This window comes from Parasteatoda tepidariorum, chromosome 6, assembly GCF_043381705.1.
Source record: "Parasteatoda tepidariorum isolate YZ-2023 chromosome 6, CAS_Ptep_4.0, whole genome shotgun sequence".
Taxonomy (NCBI): Eukaryota; Metazoa; Arthropoda; class Arachnida; order Araneae; family Theridiidae; genus Parasteatoda; species Parasteatoda tepidariorum.
The window spans coordinates 89000424-89020709 of NC_092209.1; the positions used below are offsets into that span (position 1 = coordinate 89000424).

The following is a 20286-nucleotide window of genomic DNA, read 5'->3' on the forward strand; positions in this document are numbered from 1 at the left end:
AGAGCATACCTTTGCGTTTAATACTATTTTTACTTAAATTTATTTTAAAGTAGGCCTCATTACATATTTGTCTCAAAATGTCTAAATAAGTGTGCAGTTTGATCTATACCAGATATATACCTGTCATGTTTAGTAGGCAGATCTGGATAATACGCAAACACAATTCGCAGAAATTTTATTACTATCAATTAAAAAAATAATTAACAATAAAATTTTTATCTGATCGTCACAGAAAGTTAATCTCCTTTGAATTACAGAGAAAAAGATTAGTTTTGATGCTTGTTTCTACCAATGCAAGCGTGATTTAAAACTATATTCAAACAATTTAAAATCACACATCAGAATTCCTATTCAAGCAATTTAAGATTGTGCATCGTGTTTGGTATTTTCAAGATTTTTATATCAAACGTAGTGTTTGATGTTTCATATTCACACCATCAGGGGGGCGTAGCTAAATTATTCAACAAAAAATAAGCACCTTTTAAGCACTGTAAAAAAAATATTATAATTAGGATGTGCACACTAATAAAAATATTATCTTCCTAAAAGACTTTACATGATTATGATAAAATAACTAGTTTTTACAAAGAACTCTTTTTCTAGATAATATTAGCCATAACACCATAAAAACAATTAACAAAATTTTAAATATATTCAATATTGAATGGCTCATACTATTTTTCAAATTAACTCTGTAAAAAGTTTTAATTTAAAATTACAATTAATGTAACTATTATTTAAAAAGGTTAGAGTATTTTTTAAATTTAAATAAATGTTATTTATAATAGCTTAAGTAAATTTTTTTGTTTCAATTGTTTTTATATCAAATCATTAAAAGATGAATTAAAGTATTTTGGAATGAAAAATATGAATAACATAAGATCTTTTGCTGCTTTTAAAACTTTGAAAGCTCCTTATCACTTCATAATCTTTCCTCTAAATATTTTTAAGTTCGTTTCAAAAACAAATTAAGAGCACTGACAATTTTAAAAGTAATAATACAATGATAAAAAGTAATAAGTAAAAAAAAAAATTTAAGTACAATAAAAGATTTAAAAAATTATGCAATTAGTGGAGGGTCCCTCTGATAAAAAATTTGACTCTTAAAAATTTTTATCTTTATTAACTGAATAAAAGAGATGGAAATTTTGAGGTGATGAGCTTAGTGATTCTTAACTGCTCTGAGGACCTATAAGAAAATATGAACTTAGTGAATGGTCCGCAAGTCAAATTGAAAGAGTATGGTACTGATCTATAAACAGAATAGAGCAAGAAGGTCATTGCCATTAACAAAGATGCTTCACCACCGTTGAAATTAACAAGAGAAATAAAATTTTCGTTTGCTATGAAAATTTGGCAATGTTTAGTTAGTCCCTGTTATCAGCAAAAATTCGAGAGATTTTTCAATTTGATTTCAGAAGGCGAAAAATGAAGCCTAAATTTGAGAATCTCTTGCAAAATACAGCAGAGTTGAACGTGAGAGTGCAAGAATCCAAAATCCCACTGAATCCAGCTAGTACATAAGCGCATACGATTCGCAAGTCCAAACTCATTATCAACTTTTTTTTAACAAACTAGTAGTTATAAGAGTTAGTCAATACTTTCAGAAAGTTTTTCATTCTATTTAACAAGACATGTAGTAAGTTTCATGATATATGAAATGATCCATATAATGTTTAAAGAGAATTCAACATATCAAGTTTTGGTTCATAAAGATCTACATAGAATTTAACAAATTTAAACCAACATGTAAAAACAGTTATAATATTATTTAGTATTTAATCTAATCATACCATTTTTTCAAGTTTTTCTTCTGATATCGACATCATTTCCTCATAAGTCATATTTTTAAAAATATAGGAATACTTGTGTAATCTTAGTCCCTTAAGCCAGCAAGGAACATCTGCAAAGAAATAAAAAATATCACATTAGGGGAACATATAAGTTGCAATTGCAGAAGATAATATTTCAGGTAGCATAAATGGAAACATAGCCTCAAAGCTGTCATTTTCAGTCAAAATTTTTAAACTGGAATGCTCTTAAAGAAACAGACTATTTTAGAAATAAAATATTTAATTCCTTAAAAGACAGACACTGAAAGGCATGTAAACACACCATTCAATAAATATTTTTTTATCATGATGTATATTTTTCACTATTATTCTTAAAACATCTATAAAATATTAGCAATTCAATTGGAGTAAACACAGTGTTGAGAAATTTTTAACTATGCTAGTTTTTTAACTTGAAACTTATTTACAAATTAGACCAAAAACTAGGGTTAAACTAAATAGTTGGCCTATTGAATCGGCCCATGGTGCATATATGCATTTTTTATATTATTTTTCATATGTAACTTTTTTTCTTAATATGTAATTAATCCTTTGTGGTCGTATGTTTACTCTCCGCCTCCAACGCTTTTTTTTACCGTTAAAGTCTTATGCTTTCAGCCACCACAGCAAAGAACCATAGAATTTGAAATAATATATTACATAAATTGTGTTTAAGTGTAACTAGGCATTTTAGTTTAATACTCTAATAAATCGGCAAAAAGAAATTTACCAAGTGTACCGTGAAATTGAAAGTAGCGATGACGAATTTTACTTCCAACTCTTGATACAGGAACTGACTTTGATACAGAAAGTGATAATGGTTGTTTTGAAAATATATATAATAGTGACTAAGTTCCAGTGAAGCGACGAGTTACACAATTAAAAAATTTCAGTGATAGTGAATTAGAAGAAAATGATGATCAATAGCTACATCTTATAGAAGGAGTCAGCTAGAAGAGAAAACAAGACGCCCATGTCACATTTTATGTTTGTCCAGTCGCAATATGGTGATTTTTGCGATGGAGCATCTTCAAAATCAGGAAGACCATCCTCCTCTGATGAAGGGGAAAGGCTTAGTGGCAAACTACATATATTGCAGAGCTATAAAATTGTTCTGTATGTTCAAACAGAAGACGGCAAACTAATTATTTTTGCGACTTATGCTCTCGAAAACCAGAGCTTCATATTAGTGGCTGCTTTGAAAGATAACCACACAATCGAGAACTATAAAATATAATTTTTACGTAAAATTAAAACTTATTATGTTCCATATATCTAAAGTTTAAAAAAGAATTAATGAATTTTATTTTTCCTTCATTATCTTGCATATTATGTATTCTTTCAACAAAAATCAATTCCGACCATCACAATACCCATGTAACTAACTTAAAACGACTGCAAAGGGTTAAAGCACGTTTTATAAAATTTCAATGCTTGGACTAGATTTACATGAACTAAACTTTGTCTACAATTAAAGTTTGATAGTTAAAAAGAGACTGTGCCTAAAACTCAAAAGTAGATCTGTAATTATGGACGAAAAGAAATGCAGAAAATGAAGATGCTAGAAACTATTGCAAAAAAAAAAACAAGAAGAAATATTTACCTTTCATTCCAGTACCATCCTGATTAAAGACATCTTTGTTGTCATCTTTTTGACTTTCACTGCCACTACCAGAGGATGTGACGCTGCTTTGTGGAGATAATGGAGCATGATCTACATCAAAATTCTGATGTTCCAGAACACTAGAAGATATGGAGAGACCATTATGAGGTATAGGAGGGGTGAGGCTTGTGCTTCGTTTGATGCGCGAATGTGGCATAGGAAGCGTTTGTGTACCATCTGAAATAAACAAAATTTCACAATTAAACAAGTTTCTAACATAGCAAAACAGTATGTAATACGTTTTTCCCACTCAATTACAGAAAAAAATTCCTGACTTTACCAGGTATACTGGGTAAATTTCCATGAAAATTGAGATCATATTTTTACCAGAAAACTTTGATTCTTTTATTTGTAATGCGAAATATTAGATTTTTCTGGGGATGTAAACATTATTTAATGAGGCTGGGAATATTTCAGTTTGACTAAAATGTGAAATTTTTTATAACAAATAATTATAATAGATGTTAGAATTATTTAACCCTAATCTCAATAATTGATTACTGTTACTGACAATTTTAAGACTAGTTATTTTCCAGGCATGATATCGGAATATTCCAGGTTTTTGTAAAAAATTGCAACTTTCTCTGACTATGCACTGATTTTTGGAATTAAAATTCCCTGTTCTCCCTGACCCGTAGGAACCCTGCCACCATTATTCAATGGATTCTGTAGAAATCTTTATTACTGTTTGATGTTCTGTAAAATGAAATACAAAAGACAGTTTGCATATATATAGCTCGGCTATGAAAAGTCATTGAGGCTATTTAATTTTCTTCTTACAACGTCAGGGATCTGCCTAGGTTTTTCTGAGAGGTACCTATGTTGTAAAAATGTAGACATAATTTGTGAAAACTAAACACAAAAATCTGGTAAAAATATGGATTTATCGTTTCTTACAGTATATAAGAATAAAATTTTAAGAAGAAGTATTTTGTGAAACTACCGTTTTTCCTAAAGCTGAATGTGTGAAGGTACTGCTAAAGGGTAGTAAATTTAGCCTGGACAGACACCTGAACATGGATTAAGGAACATATTCATAATAATTGTTATTTAAGATATGCATGGCAACTTTCAAATTTTTTTATCGAAATTTTAGAAAAGGGCTGTTTTGAATACTTTTTTCTAAAAATATTTATTTTGTCAGGCACCAATCCACTAGGAAGTTATTTAAAACAATTGTATGCAACTTTTTCATACCATAAATGAAATGAACTAACCTGGATGAGAAGACATACCACCAGCAGGCGCAGAATTCATGCTATGTAGAGCCATATGCTGACTTCCTATGCCTGGAGGTAAACTGTTACTTCCTAGATTATTAAGAACAGGAAAAGAGTTCATTTCAACAGGAGGAGAAGCCATGCCCACCAGTGTGCCAGGCCTCCACAAGTCCAAACGCGGTACAACCGTATTAAATTGGCAACCCCCAAAACTCTCTGTAGTGGGAGGCGTGGGTGGCAAAGGTCCATTACTGCCGATGTAAGGAGATACCGGAGGGGGACAATTGTGTATCCTGTCCTCGAGCTGTCTCAGCCACTGCGTCAAAGTACAGCGGTCTTCGTTGTTTATGGCCGGATGAATAAGAGAATAGGAAAGAAGTTGACGGCTCTCTTCAATATGAACACTGTGACGAATCGAATGAGCCAAGATTTTAGGAATGAGTCCAAGGTACTGTGTTTTGGCATCGTCGTTTCCAGGTTGAAGTAATGGTAAGTGTGAGAGTAACTGATGAACGGCTGTTTCTTTACTTTCGCTGCTTAGGCTGTTGATGTAACCTGCAGTAAAGAACAACTTTTAGCACCTTGCATACAGAATCATATAATAAGTAAAATTGCATACTTATTAAATACAAAAAACATTTTCAACAAGGACTAAAAAGGGAAGTTTTAGTTTTGCCACACTCAAAACAAAAAACAGTAGGAAATAGTTAAATATGAGAGTGCAACCAATATTGGTCCAAGAATAGCCCATATAGGAACTACATTGGCCAACATGGAATTCATATTGGCTAATGGATATAAAATATCTGGAGAATCAGATAATTCTATATAAGACCGATATTGGTTGTAAAATATCGAGTGAATCAGGAAATTCTATATAGGGCCAATATTGGAAAAATAACCGCCCTTTGCAAACTTATTGAGCCAAGATTCATGAATATTGGCCCAATAAAGGCCCAAGTAGTTTTGCTGCTAGTAGTTTTGCTTTTATATATCAAGTGATAGATAAATAGAAATGTTTCCTCTTCGAAAAGCATTGGTTTTTTAAAAAATATATTTATGTTTTTCATTTAAGTTTTGAGGATGCTAGTCGAAATCAAAAAGCAGTCAAAACTTAAACTGGTGATAAATTCTACTTAATCAAAAAAAAAAAAAAAAAAAAAAAAAAAAAAAAAAAAAAAAAGAATGTAACTTATGACATCAACAAAAATTTAGATCTCAAAATCTTCTGGAGCTATGTTTTCCCTGGAGCTGGAGCTCTAAATTTTCCATGCTCCAGCTATTTCATTTTTATCCTAGATTCAAGAGGCCTACTGTACTGTAACGGCATTGACCATTATGCAACTTGCTTTAGAAAGAAGATTCTAGACATTATAAGACATATATAATGAATTAAGATCATATAAGAAGGATTCACTAAATTCAACTCTTTTTCTTAAGATAGAACAAAAACTACTGAGAATTAAATTTGTATTTCTTTTCATGGATTTTTAAATTTAGATACATTTTTAAGTCCAAAATTTTACAATAGCAAATTTTTTTTTTAATATATGGGGGAAAATATATAAAAATTTACCAGTCATGAATGATTTTTATTTGAAGTGACAATTTTTAAAATATTTTCTTACTTTCCCGCCTCTTAAAATTTTGTTTTCGTATTCCCCTAAGAAATGGTAAATATCTGGTTAATTCCGGAATATACTAATAGGTAGCACATACTTGGTCAGATAGTGTGATATAATAAGCCTAACCCGTCGCTTACGCCATATTATAGCGAGATTTTTTAAAAAATGAAACGACAAGGAGGTCCCTCGGTAAATTTTACGGGAAGTTGAAATTCAAACATTATTTTAAACATTCAAACATTGTTCGACATTTATTCTAACAGATCTTAATTTTTTTAATGAAAAATCTATTTCTCTCTAACTTTCTTCTATATGACCGAATTTAACAATAGACAATGACTTTTAATGGATTTTTAAATTTGGATACGATTTCAAGTCCAAAACTTTACAATAGCAAAATTATTTTTGATTATTTAAGTTACAATATTTAAGTTACAATATTTAAGTTACAATATTTAAGTTACAATATTTAAGTCATATTGTTTATCAACATATTAGGGAAAATTAAAGAGTATTATTCAAGTAACGCTGAACTGTTTGACAAAATAAAATAAAAAATTTAAAAAAATAAGAAAAAACAGTTCTACCACAAGATTTTTGATAATTACTAATTTTCTACAGGTATCTTTATAAATAAACAGCCATCACTAGTCAATTCATTTTGATAGCTAAATTATCGATCAAAAAATAAATGAATGAAATAAAAATTATTAACAATATATAAAATGTTCATCAACAGACATAAATTGTTCTGCTGAGAAGTGGATGTAGATAAATGGTTCTTTGTTTAGAATTCTTTCTGCTTCAGGAAACTATCAGAACATACATTATGCTTTAAGAATAAAATCATGGAATGTCATGATTTGTCAATTATTTAATTAAATAATTGATTTGTCAATTATAACTTTCTCTATATGCAACATATTTATGCATCTTAAGTTTTAAAAATGCAGGGCAGAATTTTTTCAAGCTATCTGCGACAAAACTCTATCACTAATATCTTTCTGCAAGATACTTTAAATAATAACAAACTTATATGCTACACATTTAAAATAAAAAAGAAGCTGTGTTAAATAAAATAAAAAATAAAAAAACGATATATATTTTTTTAATAAAACATGTAATAATTTTTCTTCTTCTAATATTATGGGTGATATTCTCGCATTTTGAGTGAGGGGGGGGGGCACACACAAATTATTTCTTTCTTTGCATTTTGTAAATAATTATCAGAATAAAAAATACAATTAAAAATCATCAAATCTGTGGTAGTAATTGCTGAAAAAAAGATAGACGACGTAATCTCCTCAAATGCGTGTTTCCTTTCGAGATTACGTTGTTGTTGTAATAATGTAGTATCACATAAAAATTATCGAATTTAAAAACTATGGAGAAATTAACAGCAATAACTGCCAAAAATTCGATAGAATTATTGCCTTAAAAAGTAAATACTCAAACGCACGATTCGGTTTTTCCATATTGTTTGAAATATATCGTGATATTTAAAATCCACGCGAAAATCAATATCAATAACTGCGGAAAATACAATCGTTTCATCGATTAACGATTCTATCGTCGTAAATTGATCACGTCAAAAAGTGATTATCTACAAATATTGCGTGTCAATTTCTGTAATTTTAAAAAAAAATCTTTTTAAAAGAAAAATCTTTCTGCAAGAATTCTGTAACGTTCTGCGACTATGTCGCTGCGATTCTGCCCCGGGGTAATCTTGCTGTAAGTCAATTTTCGTTTAGAAAGCAAAAGTAATTCCAAGAAGTTTAGCATAATTCTTGCCGCCTATTGTTCAGAAGCAGCAGCTCCAGAAAGTGGAACAAGGAGGAAAAGAAACGTTACGTAGAGGGGACAAGAAGTGTAAAAGCAGGTCATTATCCTCACTCACTAACCTACTTTATTCTCTTTTTATTATTGAAGCTTTTCTTGGGTAATGATGCATTCAACACTTTCACTTCCACTTTCCCCCTCTCAACAGGTACGATGACCGCACACTAGAAATGTTACACTTTTTTTTTTTTATTTCTGCAAAAACGCATGCACTTTCATCAGAAAAAATAATCGGTGGTTGTTTAATTGAGACTAAATTTCTTTAAAAAAAGCAAAGAAAAAAAATGGAGGCTATAACTTATTTTTAGAACTATATATCGAAAAAAAGAGATTTATAAGAAAGAATTTGTCCTGCGATCATCGCTAACGGGGGGGTTTAACAAAACAAATAAAGGAAGATTCTCTGTCAATAAGATAAGAGCCTGAACATCCTTATGATCACTGTCAAGGTCAAAAAATTTGAGTTCAATCTAAAATTAAAAAAAATAATAATAATAAAAATAAATTTGTCGAATTAAATTCATTAATATTACTCATTACAATAATCAATATTTCAAAAGGACAATGATTGATAAAAGGTTTGAATTTACTGCGTTAAAATAGAATTTCAGAGTACTGGCAGCTTAATAATTTTAAAAATTCAGTTTTTTTTGGATAAATAATAACATTTAAAAATGATTATAAACTACAAAACCTAAGTACGTACTTTTATTTTATATATATTTTTAAAATTACACACACAAAAAAAAATAAATTCGAACGCCATTAAACAATAACATTTTAATATATATATTTTTTTGAATACTGAAAAAGTTGGAAATGGTTCCCAAAAAAAATGGGCAGCACTGCCTTAAGAGGAAGCTATACATAGGCAGAATCTTTCCCTGACATTTTCTGTTTCACTTTTTGTCAGTTCTTATTACATAAAATTGATAAATTTATAAAAAAAATTTCCATGCTGTAGGATATTTTAACAGTATTTATTCCCATTTTGGTTACCGGACAAAATCCGCAGGTCATAAAATTGTTCATAAGGATATTTGAATCTGAATTATTTTTTTTAAAATAATTTTTCATTGTACCAATAAGGGTAAATCCAATTATATTTGTATTGACTATAGCAAAAAAATAATCTTAAACCATAAATTTTTAAGTGATAAAATTGTACCTAATCGTTAGCTTCTCAAGAGGCGAAATTAATACAGAAAGAGTTTGAAAGACAAACTGGTTAACGCAGATAGAGTTTAACATTTTATGTTGGAATTTAATTTAATACTATTTGATTTTAAATTACTATTTAAAAAAAAAAAAACCCTCATATTTCGCAAATTATGCAATAAAATAAAATTTCGGCTTATATGAAAACTCAAATCCTTTTTTAAATTAGAATTCGGTTACATTATTTCGGGGAATTATTAGTTTTGAAACAATTCTAAGACAGGACGAATACAAGATAATAATCTACAAGTATACGGGAGGCTGGTAATCCCAAAATACAACGATATAAAACTTTATCGTTAAATAAGTTTTTAGCGTTTAAAGTTAAAATGCGAAAACATAAAAGACATACAATGAAAGTACAGTTCGCAAACAGAGTTAGTTTACTGTCAGTTACGCCTGAACTGACACGAAACAAGTTTAAATTTAGATTACCGACTAGTGAAACAGGCTTATTTCTAAATGACTCCGTAATTAGCAATTTCGTCGAATTGACAAAGCTCTATTACTTATAATACTAATTTGTAATTTTGAGTAGATTACCGCATTCGAATTAGTCATGGTATTTTTTTTTTAATATTTTGGAGACCGATACAATGATACATAAAGGTTTATTTGAGGTTCATAAAGGTTGATACATAAAGGTTCACTTAAGGTTCATTTAAATATTACGTACGCATCTAGTGGTTGTTCAAAATATTTTTCGGATAAGATTTAAGAATGTTAGCGCAAGATGACTGAAAAATTATTTTTCAAGTCTAATTTCACTTGACATGGACACTCAAAAAGTCTATTATTTTTATGACACGCTAAACATTCGAATATAATAGTTCAGTAAAATTAGACTTTCTTATAATCTTTTACTAGCGAAAATCTGAATCACAAACGATTCTATTGTTTCCGAGAACCTTATCGATATTTTTGATAATTGCTAATAATTCCTGAAATTTTAAATTTATAATGAAATAGGAAGAGGTGGTTTGAAATATCGTTCTTTTCCGCAGTTTAAAAGTCGAAAACTCTAAAAATTGGCAGCTTAAATTATTACGCATGAAGTAAATATAATTTAAGAACGAAAGAAACTACAGGGAATGAATTTTAAAAAAGTGTATTTCAATTCGAATTAAAGTTACATAAGCTGAATTTTCCAACAACTGCCAAAATAGAAGCAAATGTTTACATTGGCAAAGCCAAGAAAATTTTTCAAAATTGAATAAATTCCAACTACAGTTGTTTCCAACTAGATAACATCACAAGTTAAAAAGCGACGAAACATTACGAACAACAAAAATCGGAGAACTAGATCAACGAGTAGAATTTTGCATGTTAATTACAACGAACAAGCACAATTCTCTAGGACAGTGTTTCCCAAACTTATGACTTTTGTGTACCCTTTCTAAATTTTTCGTAACACTGTGTACCACTAATAAGAAAATAAATGTATGTTTTAAAAAATATGTTTATTTTTCTATTTGGTACAAGTTTTGTTAAAAAGTTTATTTGCATCAGTGAGAAGGATGATATTGTTTTTGCTGTGATTAAAAAAATTGCACAAACGTTAAAAATCACAACTGGCTGTTGACACCACAAATTATTAACTGTTAACTCTGCTAAAAATAGCCAATAGAAAAATACGCAATCGTAAATATTCATGGCTAGCTTTGTTTTCAAATAAAATATTTCGAAATTTTCTTTCGTTACAAGATATTTCGCATAAGAACGCGTACCCCCACTAAACTGTTCTCGTACCCCTGGGGGTACGCGTACCACACTTTGGGAAACACTGCTCTAGGATCACTAGATTTACTGTTGTTGATATTAAAACTGCTGTTGATGAAAAGTAAAAACATATGAGTAAAAAAAATTTTTTTTTATTTAACTTGCTTTTGGTCGCGAGCGTTTAGTTATCGACATTTTGATTGCTTTTTGACTAGATAGTGTGCTCAAACTTCAACTGTATGCATGCTGGATAAAAATTCCAAGTTTTAACAGTTTACTGGTTTAAACCGGGGAATAATCGGTTCTGTCCTGGGACTTGTAAACTCGGATTTGATTATTTCTATCTCGGTTCAGCTTCAGTGAAGAAAAAGCTAAAATTAAAGCAATGTTTTTTAAAAGGAGCTGTAATTACAAAATTAGGAATTATCAACTCCACTTCCTTTTTCGGGTAAAATGTTTTGAGTAGGGGGCACACCCGAATTTTTCTTCAACAGACCCCAGATCACCAATTGAAATTCTGATTAAGAAATAAAGTTTTTAAAAAAAGCAAGCTCTAAAGGGGTATAGAAAATAAAAATTTTGTTTTTGTCACAAATAAAACGTGAGGCACAATTTTTTTTCTATCCTTTAGTCCAGTTGAACGTGGTTTAAAAATTTTATTTTGCTTTGCGCCAATATGATGGAAACAGCTAATAGATTCGAACAAAATATGAAATAAAACTTTATTCAGATTCCCCGCCCCTTTTTTTTTGTTAGCAAAGATTTTGCAATGCGATTCTGAATGGTTGGAGACTTTCAGTAGAATATTCTTTCCCCTGTAGCAGAATTTTTTCGGCTTTCTGTGACATGCATCTCTAATACTAATATTTTTTTGCAAGATATTTTTAAAAATAAAAAATATACATGTCACTAATTTAAAGTAACAGAAGTGTCAACTTCAAATATGAATTAATAATTTTTCGGTTAAATTAATATAGTATAACTTTTCTTTAATTGAATATGTAATTTTTGTTATTTTTTATTCTAATATAATGGCCGATATTCTCGCATTTTGTAAATCATCATTGCATTAAAAATATATTTTTAAAATATCGTGAATTCCGTAGTCAGTAACTAGTAAAAAAAAAGATAGACGGTGAAATCATGCGAGTCGGACTCTTCGAAAAGGGGTTACTAAATGAGTGCTTTCATTTCAAGTTTCAGTTGTTATAAACAATATCGTACTAAAAATAAAAGGATTTCAAAAACTATGTGGAAATCAATAGCAATAACTGCATTAAGAGAATAGAATGAAAATTTCTGCAGGAAAGAAATCCAAAATTTCTTTACTTTCCAAAGGAAAAGTCTTTCTGCAAGAATTCGGTAACATTCTGCGACAATGTCGCCACTGGGATTCTTTCCACGGCGATTTTTGCCCCAAGAGAAGAATCCTGCAAACCCAAGCTTTGGATCAGAAATTAAAGTAAGGATTCTGACCCCCAAATCCTTTACTTTGGAAGTCCACGAGAGAGAAACTATGAGGGTTATTTTCAGCCTGTTTTATTGTATCTGTGTAGAACATCTACATACATGGCACACAAAAAAATTTATTGGAAAAACTCAAGCTCTGCTGAAGGATTGGTTTTAAGAGGCCAATAATTTTTGACATCACAAGTGGTTAAAATTTTCAGGAAAAAAAAAAAAACCCTTAAAAGGTCACACTTAAGAAACTCCTTATTAAAAGGAAGATACAGTTTTATGATACAAAATCTCAATTAACTTTCAACTGTTAAAAAACCTATGCATAAGGTGTTATGTATAATGTTAAGGTATGTAGAAAGATGTTAAAAATAATACATCCGAGGTTTTTAGTGGCAGGCATTTCACAAAGTTTATGACATTAAGGTTTTATGCCTATGGTAAAAGCCGTCAAAACCCTGGCGTTGTTTTGCTCGGTCCGTTTAGCAAGTGAAATCACGAAAAGACAAACAACTTTTCTGAGAAGCTTTAAAAGGTAGATGATAAGCGATGCAAAAATAAAAGATGCAGATACACATCCGCTTGATAGTCAGTCCCAAGAAACGACTACAACTAACAGTAAGCGAGAAAAATCATCTAAATTTAGTGAAAGGAAGTCCCTAAAATTTCCATGACGCATCATCAGCAGGATGTTTTCTGCAGCAGCGATTGGGGACATCTTTCTCTCTACAAGAGAGAGTCCTATTTTTAAAGTTCACACACCCACCCAAGATTTGCAGCTTCGTACACACCCACAGAACTCTGAGAAAGCAACACCAATTAAAGACGGAGGAAATAAGCACTTATTTTCAGGACGCTTAGAATTTGTCAGGGTTCTCGTGACTTGTTTGCTAAAGTACCGCAGAGATTCTGTTTTCACCTCCACTGGTATTTCAAAATTTGAGAAAAATGAGTACAAAAAATAAATAAATAAATAAAACGCCTAGAGTAAACTATGAAGTTCAGGGGTTATTTATTGTTAGCCCAACTCAAAAATCCTGAAAATTTCTTGAGTAAAACCATTAATGACCCACTTAAAAAAAATTTATGTCTTTATAAATTTAAATCATTGATATTTTCAAAACATGAAATTCTAAATAATTCATATGCAGCATAATTTTATTTTTATATTTTTATTTTATTTTATATCCTTCGTTGAACAGCCGACCCAACTTTGGGTTTACAACTACTTATGTTCAACTCCATAGCCTTGTCATTTTGAACCAATCCAGAAGACAAAGAAACTCATGGATCAGTACCCCCAGAGGTGCTGATAAAAATAAAAATGCTGATCAAAATAAAAGTTAACATAGTCCTTAGAATCTAAAAATGTAACATTGAAAATAACAGTTTATGTTACCGGTTAAATCTGTTAACAATAAAAGAATAATACCTATCAGAAACGCTACATTAAAATGCAGAGCTGTACTCAAAATTAAAAACAAAAACGATTGTCTGAATATCATTTTAAAAAATTCAGCTGTACAAAACTCGCTAGATTCAATATTAAGTAATCTAGTTTCGATTCATCAAGTTTCGTTTTCCCATTTGCCTTTCAGACTTGGCTAGTTCTATAACTTCACAAATACGTGTAAAAACTATCTTTAATAATGCATAGTAAAAATAAAATTTTAGATTATTTTTATTAAATCAATTCAAATTCCGAAGAAAAAAAATTATTTTATTTTAGAACCGTCGATCCATTTTTTTGGGTATACGACTACCAATGTTCAACTTAGTATTCGTGTAATTTTGAATCCAATCCAAAAGACAAGGGAACTTCTGGATTAAGTATTGAGAGAAATGTTGCCTTCGTGGAGGATTTTTGATGGAACTAAGTCGCATTTGCGTTGCACGGAGAGGAAAACCACCAAAACCTCCCACGGTTAGTCTGACGCAAGGGGAATCTAACCCATGATCCGTCTAATACTGAGAATATTTTACGTCAGCACTGTGGTAAGTGCGAGCCGGGTGTGAAATTCGTATTGACCAGCCTTAGCTAGGATTCGAACCCTGTTCAGATGATTGGGAGGCGAAAGCTTTATCACTTGAGCCACCAGGGCTCCCGAAAAAAAATTGTCGAAAAATACTTTGCCAAGTATTCGACAAAATGACCGAATATTTGTTAAACCCCTACTGAATATATAGGTTTTAATGATATCAAATAGAATCTTAGAAAAGTAAGTTCCCACCCCTTAAGTTTCGTTTGCTTCTCTTAAAACCTAATTTTTTTTTAAAAAATTAAACAAATTTAAATTTTTTGCTTTTGCATTCAATTAAATATTACATAAGCATAACAAGATCATTTTGGACTTTTTCCCTCCTATCAGCAAAACTAAGCAATTTACAAAACCACTTCCCATGCTTACGTGGGAGTCATAACCCCCCCTCCCCGGTTTTTGCTATAACTTTTATTAAAGCTATCTAATTTCAAACATTTTAAGATTAACTTTAACTGTGACATGGCATAAAGCAAAATTTACATTTATTTCATTTTATAAAAGTTTGCAACTCGTTCGAAAAATTTTATAAACCTTACTTTTCCCTAGTTAAACGTCGATTTCAAATTTGTCCAAGTGTCTTTCACCCAATTTTTTTTGTTACATTTTCGTGCATTAAGAATCAGAAAACAGCTTAGGGTGTTGCGTGAGTAAGCATTATTGATTATACACCCTCCACCTCCTTATCAGCAAAAATAAACAAATCACAACCTCCCCCCTCCTCCGTTTTGGTGCTTGCGTAATATATGAACTGTGTGCAGAGGGATTAGAAATAATAAACATTAAACAAATTTATCAAATACTTTACATATGACTTAACGAAGTAGTTTCTATTTTCTACGCCAAAAACGCAACAATAAATTTAAAAAACATTAATTGAAATTTTAAGTATAACCAAACTGTTATACTCTGCGTCTTCATATTTATAGATTTTAAATTTAAAAAACAATAAAGAAAGAGTCGACGAAAAAAATATCTGAAAAAAATACAAAAGCAAACAATTTGTTCTTTTTTTCTGCAGAATTATATTCTAAAGATACTTTTCTTGTTCATCCGGAAGGTAAGAAATATTCCCGATTTTTCTGTTCTCATTTCGGAATATAAAAAGAATTAGCCAATGACTGGCTTGCTTTAGCTAGAATTTTAAATTGATAAAATAAAAATAAAATATTAACAAAAATTCTGAAATCACAGAAGTTAATTGGCTCTAGAGATAATGTGTTTTTTTTTTTTTGAAAGAGCACTATAATTTTTAAGGAACATGATAAAAACATCTTACACTTTAATAAAATATGACTGAGTGAGGATTTTGTTAGGAATTCAGATATTCGGAACACCATGAAATTGGAGGGGGGAGGGGAAGTTCCATTTTAAAAATTAGATTTTTCAGAGACCCAAATCCATGATTTTTTTAAAAAATAAAGTTAAAATCATGACAATTTTTGTTCACTACCGAAATTCATGACTTTCCAGGTGCGCAGATACCCTATATTCAGCTTTTCACAGATTTTTTCAAAAATTTTTTCAAAATATGAATTTAAAAAACGCTAGTTCTAAAAATAGGGAGTCTTTCTTAATCACGAGTGAAAAAGGTAACATTCATTTTATAACCCAGACTTCTTTAAAATTCTTTCCCGGTTTGCAGTCGAAACTTTTTTTTTTGGCACCAGTCCGGATGACAAATGCAAGCTAAATCGAGACATTCACAAGGAACAACCTGCTTGCTACTTAGCCAACAGTTGGCTGCTCTGGCGTTATCATTCATAGTTGATGCTAAATATTCCTTAAGTGCCAGAAAAAGTTTCTAAGCGGATACGTAAATAGTTACTGCAATTTGATTTACTCAAAGCAAAATTATCAAAGATGAGGCCATCTACAACACAGTGCGTAGCCAAATCTTTCAACGAAATATAAGCACCTTTTAAGCACTATACACATTAACAAAAGGCAAAATAATTTTTTTTAAACAAGTTGACTTAACATGATCATGATAAAATAACCAGTTTCTGACAAAGAACTCTTTTCTTGATTATATTAGCCATTATAAAAAGATGAAGAGGTTTTTCGTTTAGATATCAGAGGGTGGAAAATAAAAGAATATCTTGCAAAATGCAGTACAACATGAGAGTGCAATAATCTCACCGAACCCAGCTCAGTAAACGCACATGCGGACTCCCAAGTATTTCACCAAACTTGTATAATGATGGGGACTTTCATACGCTATTGACCGGCGGTACACCGAAATGCATTGTCAGGGGTCTGTCCAGACATTTTGTGAAAGGTCCGTTTTTCGTGAAATTGTGAAAAAATTACTCACATTCTTTTAACCAGGGTCCGCTTTTATGAATTTGTTCAAATAGGGTCCGTTATTGCAAAAAAAAAAAACTTTTTCAAGGAGTTTTTAAATTGTAAAGACATACAAGATTATGCTCAACACTGTAAAATTATAATTAAAAAAATTAAATTTTCAAAAATAAACAGCAATTGCTGTTTCTAAATTAGAGATGCAACATACAAATACAGTGAAACCTCTCGGTAAGGGCCACCTGTCGTTCCATTGAAAATTGGCCCTTATGGGGGGTGGCCCTTAAATGGGGTGACCAAAAAATAAAATGAGGAAATCAAAATTTATGTAGAAAAAAACTGTTTATTAACATTTTAAGTTTTTATACCTGTTTAAAAGAATTTTTAATTGAAGTTTGTTCACTTTTTACAATTTTTTTGCAAACAATTTTAGTTTCTAATGATTCCTTAACTCTATAAAACAAATTAGTCAAATTCGCATCATTTATTAATGCCTTGGATTGGGATATCAGTTTATTTACTTCGATTAGCGTTTCTTGGTTTGATAAATATGGCACGGGGGACTCATGGGACGGGGGAAAAATGGCCTTTATTGGAGGTAGTCAGGAAAATGTGGCCCTCTAATGGGAGGAAAATTAACATTATGTCTATGGGGAAAATTTTCGTTCCTCAAAATATTGGCCCTTAATAGAGGTGGCCCTTAAGTAGAGGTGGCCTTTAGGAGAAGTTTCACTGTATTTGGTTTTTAGCCTATACTGCTGAACGCAGAATATTAATTTCGGACAAATAATGGAAGAATCGTCTGCCACAGACAAAACTTAATTTGTTTACATCCATCTTTCTTGTTTTCTCGCCCTGGAAAGGGTTAATTCGATTAACAAAACAATAATGAAGATAAACAAATTTGTGAAGGGTCCGATTAAAAGAAAAATAATTTTGTGAAGGGTCCGTTTTTAAGTTAAAATATTTTGTGAAGGGTCCGTTTTTAAGTTAAAATATTTTGTGAAGGGTCCGTTTTTATGAAAAGATATTTTGTGAAGGGTCCGTTAACGGACCCAAATTTCTTCTAAACAGACCCCTGAATGTGGTTGAATGAATTGTGTTAATGTTGAATAGAACAATGTGAAATGCATACTTTTGCACAATACACGGTAAAATCGACAAGGTTAAAGAAAAAAAATCTCATTTTCGAAAAGGGAAAATTAATCACTTTTCAAACACACCCAATGAAAAAGCACCTTTAAGGGCTTTTAAAAAACGAAAATAACCACCTTTATGCACTTTTTAAAACATTACATGTACAATTTGAGAAGAACGAGACAATCCATCAACGAGAAATTATAATAGGCAGAAAAAATTTTTTTTTTTTTTTTAAATGGTCTGAAATCCAAATAGTTTTATTTATTTACTTTGAAATTTTTTAAAATGATTTTAATTTGTGGACTTATAGGTGCTTTAACGTACTTAGGGGTTGTGATTTGCTTATTTTCGTCAGCGAGGGGTTAGAATAGGGGTGAAAGCAATTTTTACGTGAGGCATTAACTATTCTCAAATTTTTCTGAAACGGAAAAAAGGTGAAAAAAATTACTCTTGGAAAACTTTGAAATAAAACTTAAATTTTGGAATAGGTCGGAAATTTTTTTATAAAGACGTTAATTTTGTCTTACAAGGGAAACTAGAGAAGTGTGACTCGCCAATTTTGAAATAAACTAGTGAGATGTATGCCTTATGAGGAATAATTTTAGGGGGCAACATTCGTTTCGGCCCATAGAAGGTCCTGTGAGAGATAAAAAATAATTCAATATATAGAAAAATCGGTATTTTATTACGTCAATGCAGACAATTAGTTATTGTATTTGTCTCATAATCCCATTAATTTGTAATTAATTGGATAATTAATAAATCAATCGGAAAATAAATTTTTAATTAATTAATTATTATTTAATTATTAATTAATCGTTAATTAATTGTAACTGATTTGCAATTACATACTCCAATTAATTTGGAAAGTTTTTGAAAATTTTTTTTTAAAAATTTGAAGTCAATTTTGTTTAAAATTAACCTAACAGGTTTTTCTGAAAAACTACAGATATATAAAATTTTCGAAATCAATTTCGACAATAAATGTGCATTATATAGTACGTAAAAGTACCACAAAATTAATTGGAGTATGAGACAATTACAATAACTAATAGTCTGCATTGAAGTAATAAAATACCGATTTTTCTACGTATTTAATTATTTTTTATCTCTCACAGGACCTTCTATGGGCCGAAACGAATGTTTCCCCCTAAAATTATTCCTCATAAGGCATACATCCTACTAGTTTATTTCAAAATTGGCGAGTCACACCTACCTAGTTTCCCTTGTTAGTTACATTTTTCAACCGAATTTCAAATCGCGGAATTTTTTTCTCAGGCGTTTAATTTTAATAGATAATATTATTCATAATAATAATATTATTCATGCCACAAGGATAAGTTTGGTAAAAAAAAAAAAAAAAAAAAAAAAAAAAAAAAAAAAAAAAAAANAAAAAAAAAAAAAAAAAAAAAAAAAAATTAAAAAAAAGTAAATTTTTTGATTTTTATTTTCAGCTTTCTTATGTGCAAAAATACTCTAAATAATTGAAAAAACATAAGAAAAAGCAAGAAAAAAATATGTTATCAACGTTTCAATAAAAATATCGATGAGAGATTTTATTTAAATCGTGTGATTTTTAATACGAATCTCACTTAATACGCTTAATCACTTTAATACGAATTTCATTTTAAAATCGCGTGAATACAAATTCCGATGTATAATTTTAAGTAATTTGAAGACGAATCATAAAAGTGGATTTTAAATCGCGTGAATACGAAAGGCGATAATTGATATAAAATCGTGAAAATACAAAACACGATGTGCGATCTTAAATCGTGTAAATAGGAATCGCGATATATAATTTCAAATCATGCGAATGTAATTTCAAATCGCGTTTGCACTGATAGGAAAAAAAAAAAAAAAAAAAAAAAAAAAAAAAATTCTCCCTTTCCTTTTCTAGTAATAGGTAAAGAATTGTATGCATTATATGAGTCTGCCATGAAGTTTTTTAAAAAAAAAAAAAATTTTTTTTAAAATTTTTTTCATAAGTCAATAAATTACGGCAGATTTATTTCCCTACTCTGTATTCCTGCCATAATTTGCATGCAATGACATTTTGAAAAATCATTTGCAGAATTTAAAATTTCATGCCTTACATAAGCTTATTTTGTTCTATACTTTTGAGTATTTATGAAGCCGAAAGAGAATTAACCATGAAAGGTTTTTCCCCACGTGATCTCTTTATTTACTCTACAGTAAGGCTCCTATACTATGTCTAATTCAGGGGGC

General features: G+C 30.2%; 1 protein-coding gene across 4 annotated transcripts in view; it reads right to left on the reverse strand.

Annotated features, from left to right (window-relative positions):
- Positions 1-20286, reverse strand: part of LOC107442067 (sterile alpha motif domain containing protein 4 smaug) — a 77243-nt gene that overhangs the window by 21864 nt on the left and 35093 nt on the right. For all 4 annotated transcript variants that reach the window (XM_016055532.3, XM_043050979.2, XM_016055530.4 and 1 more), the window contains 3 exons: positions 4713-5270; positions 3436-3672; positions 1794-1903 (listed from right to left, as the gene is read on the reverse strand). In XM_016055532.3, coding sequence (XP_015911018.1) covers positions 1794-1903; positions 3436-3672; positions 4713-5270 — 905 coding nt within the window. The remainder of the gene's footprint in view (positions 1-1793; positions 1904-3435; positions 3673-4712; positions 5271-20286) is intronic.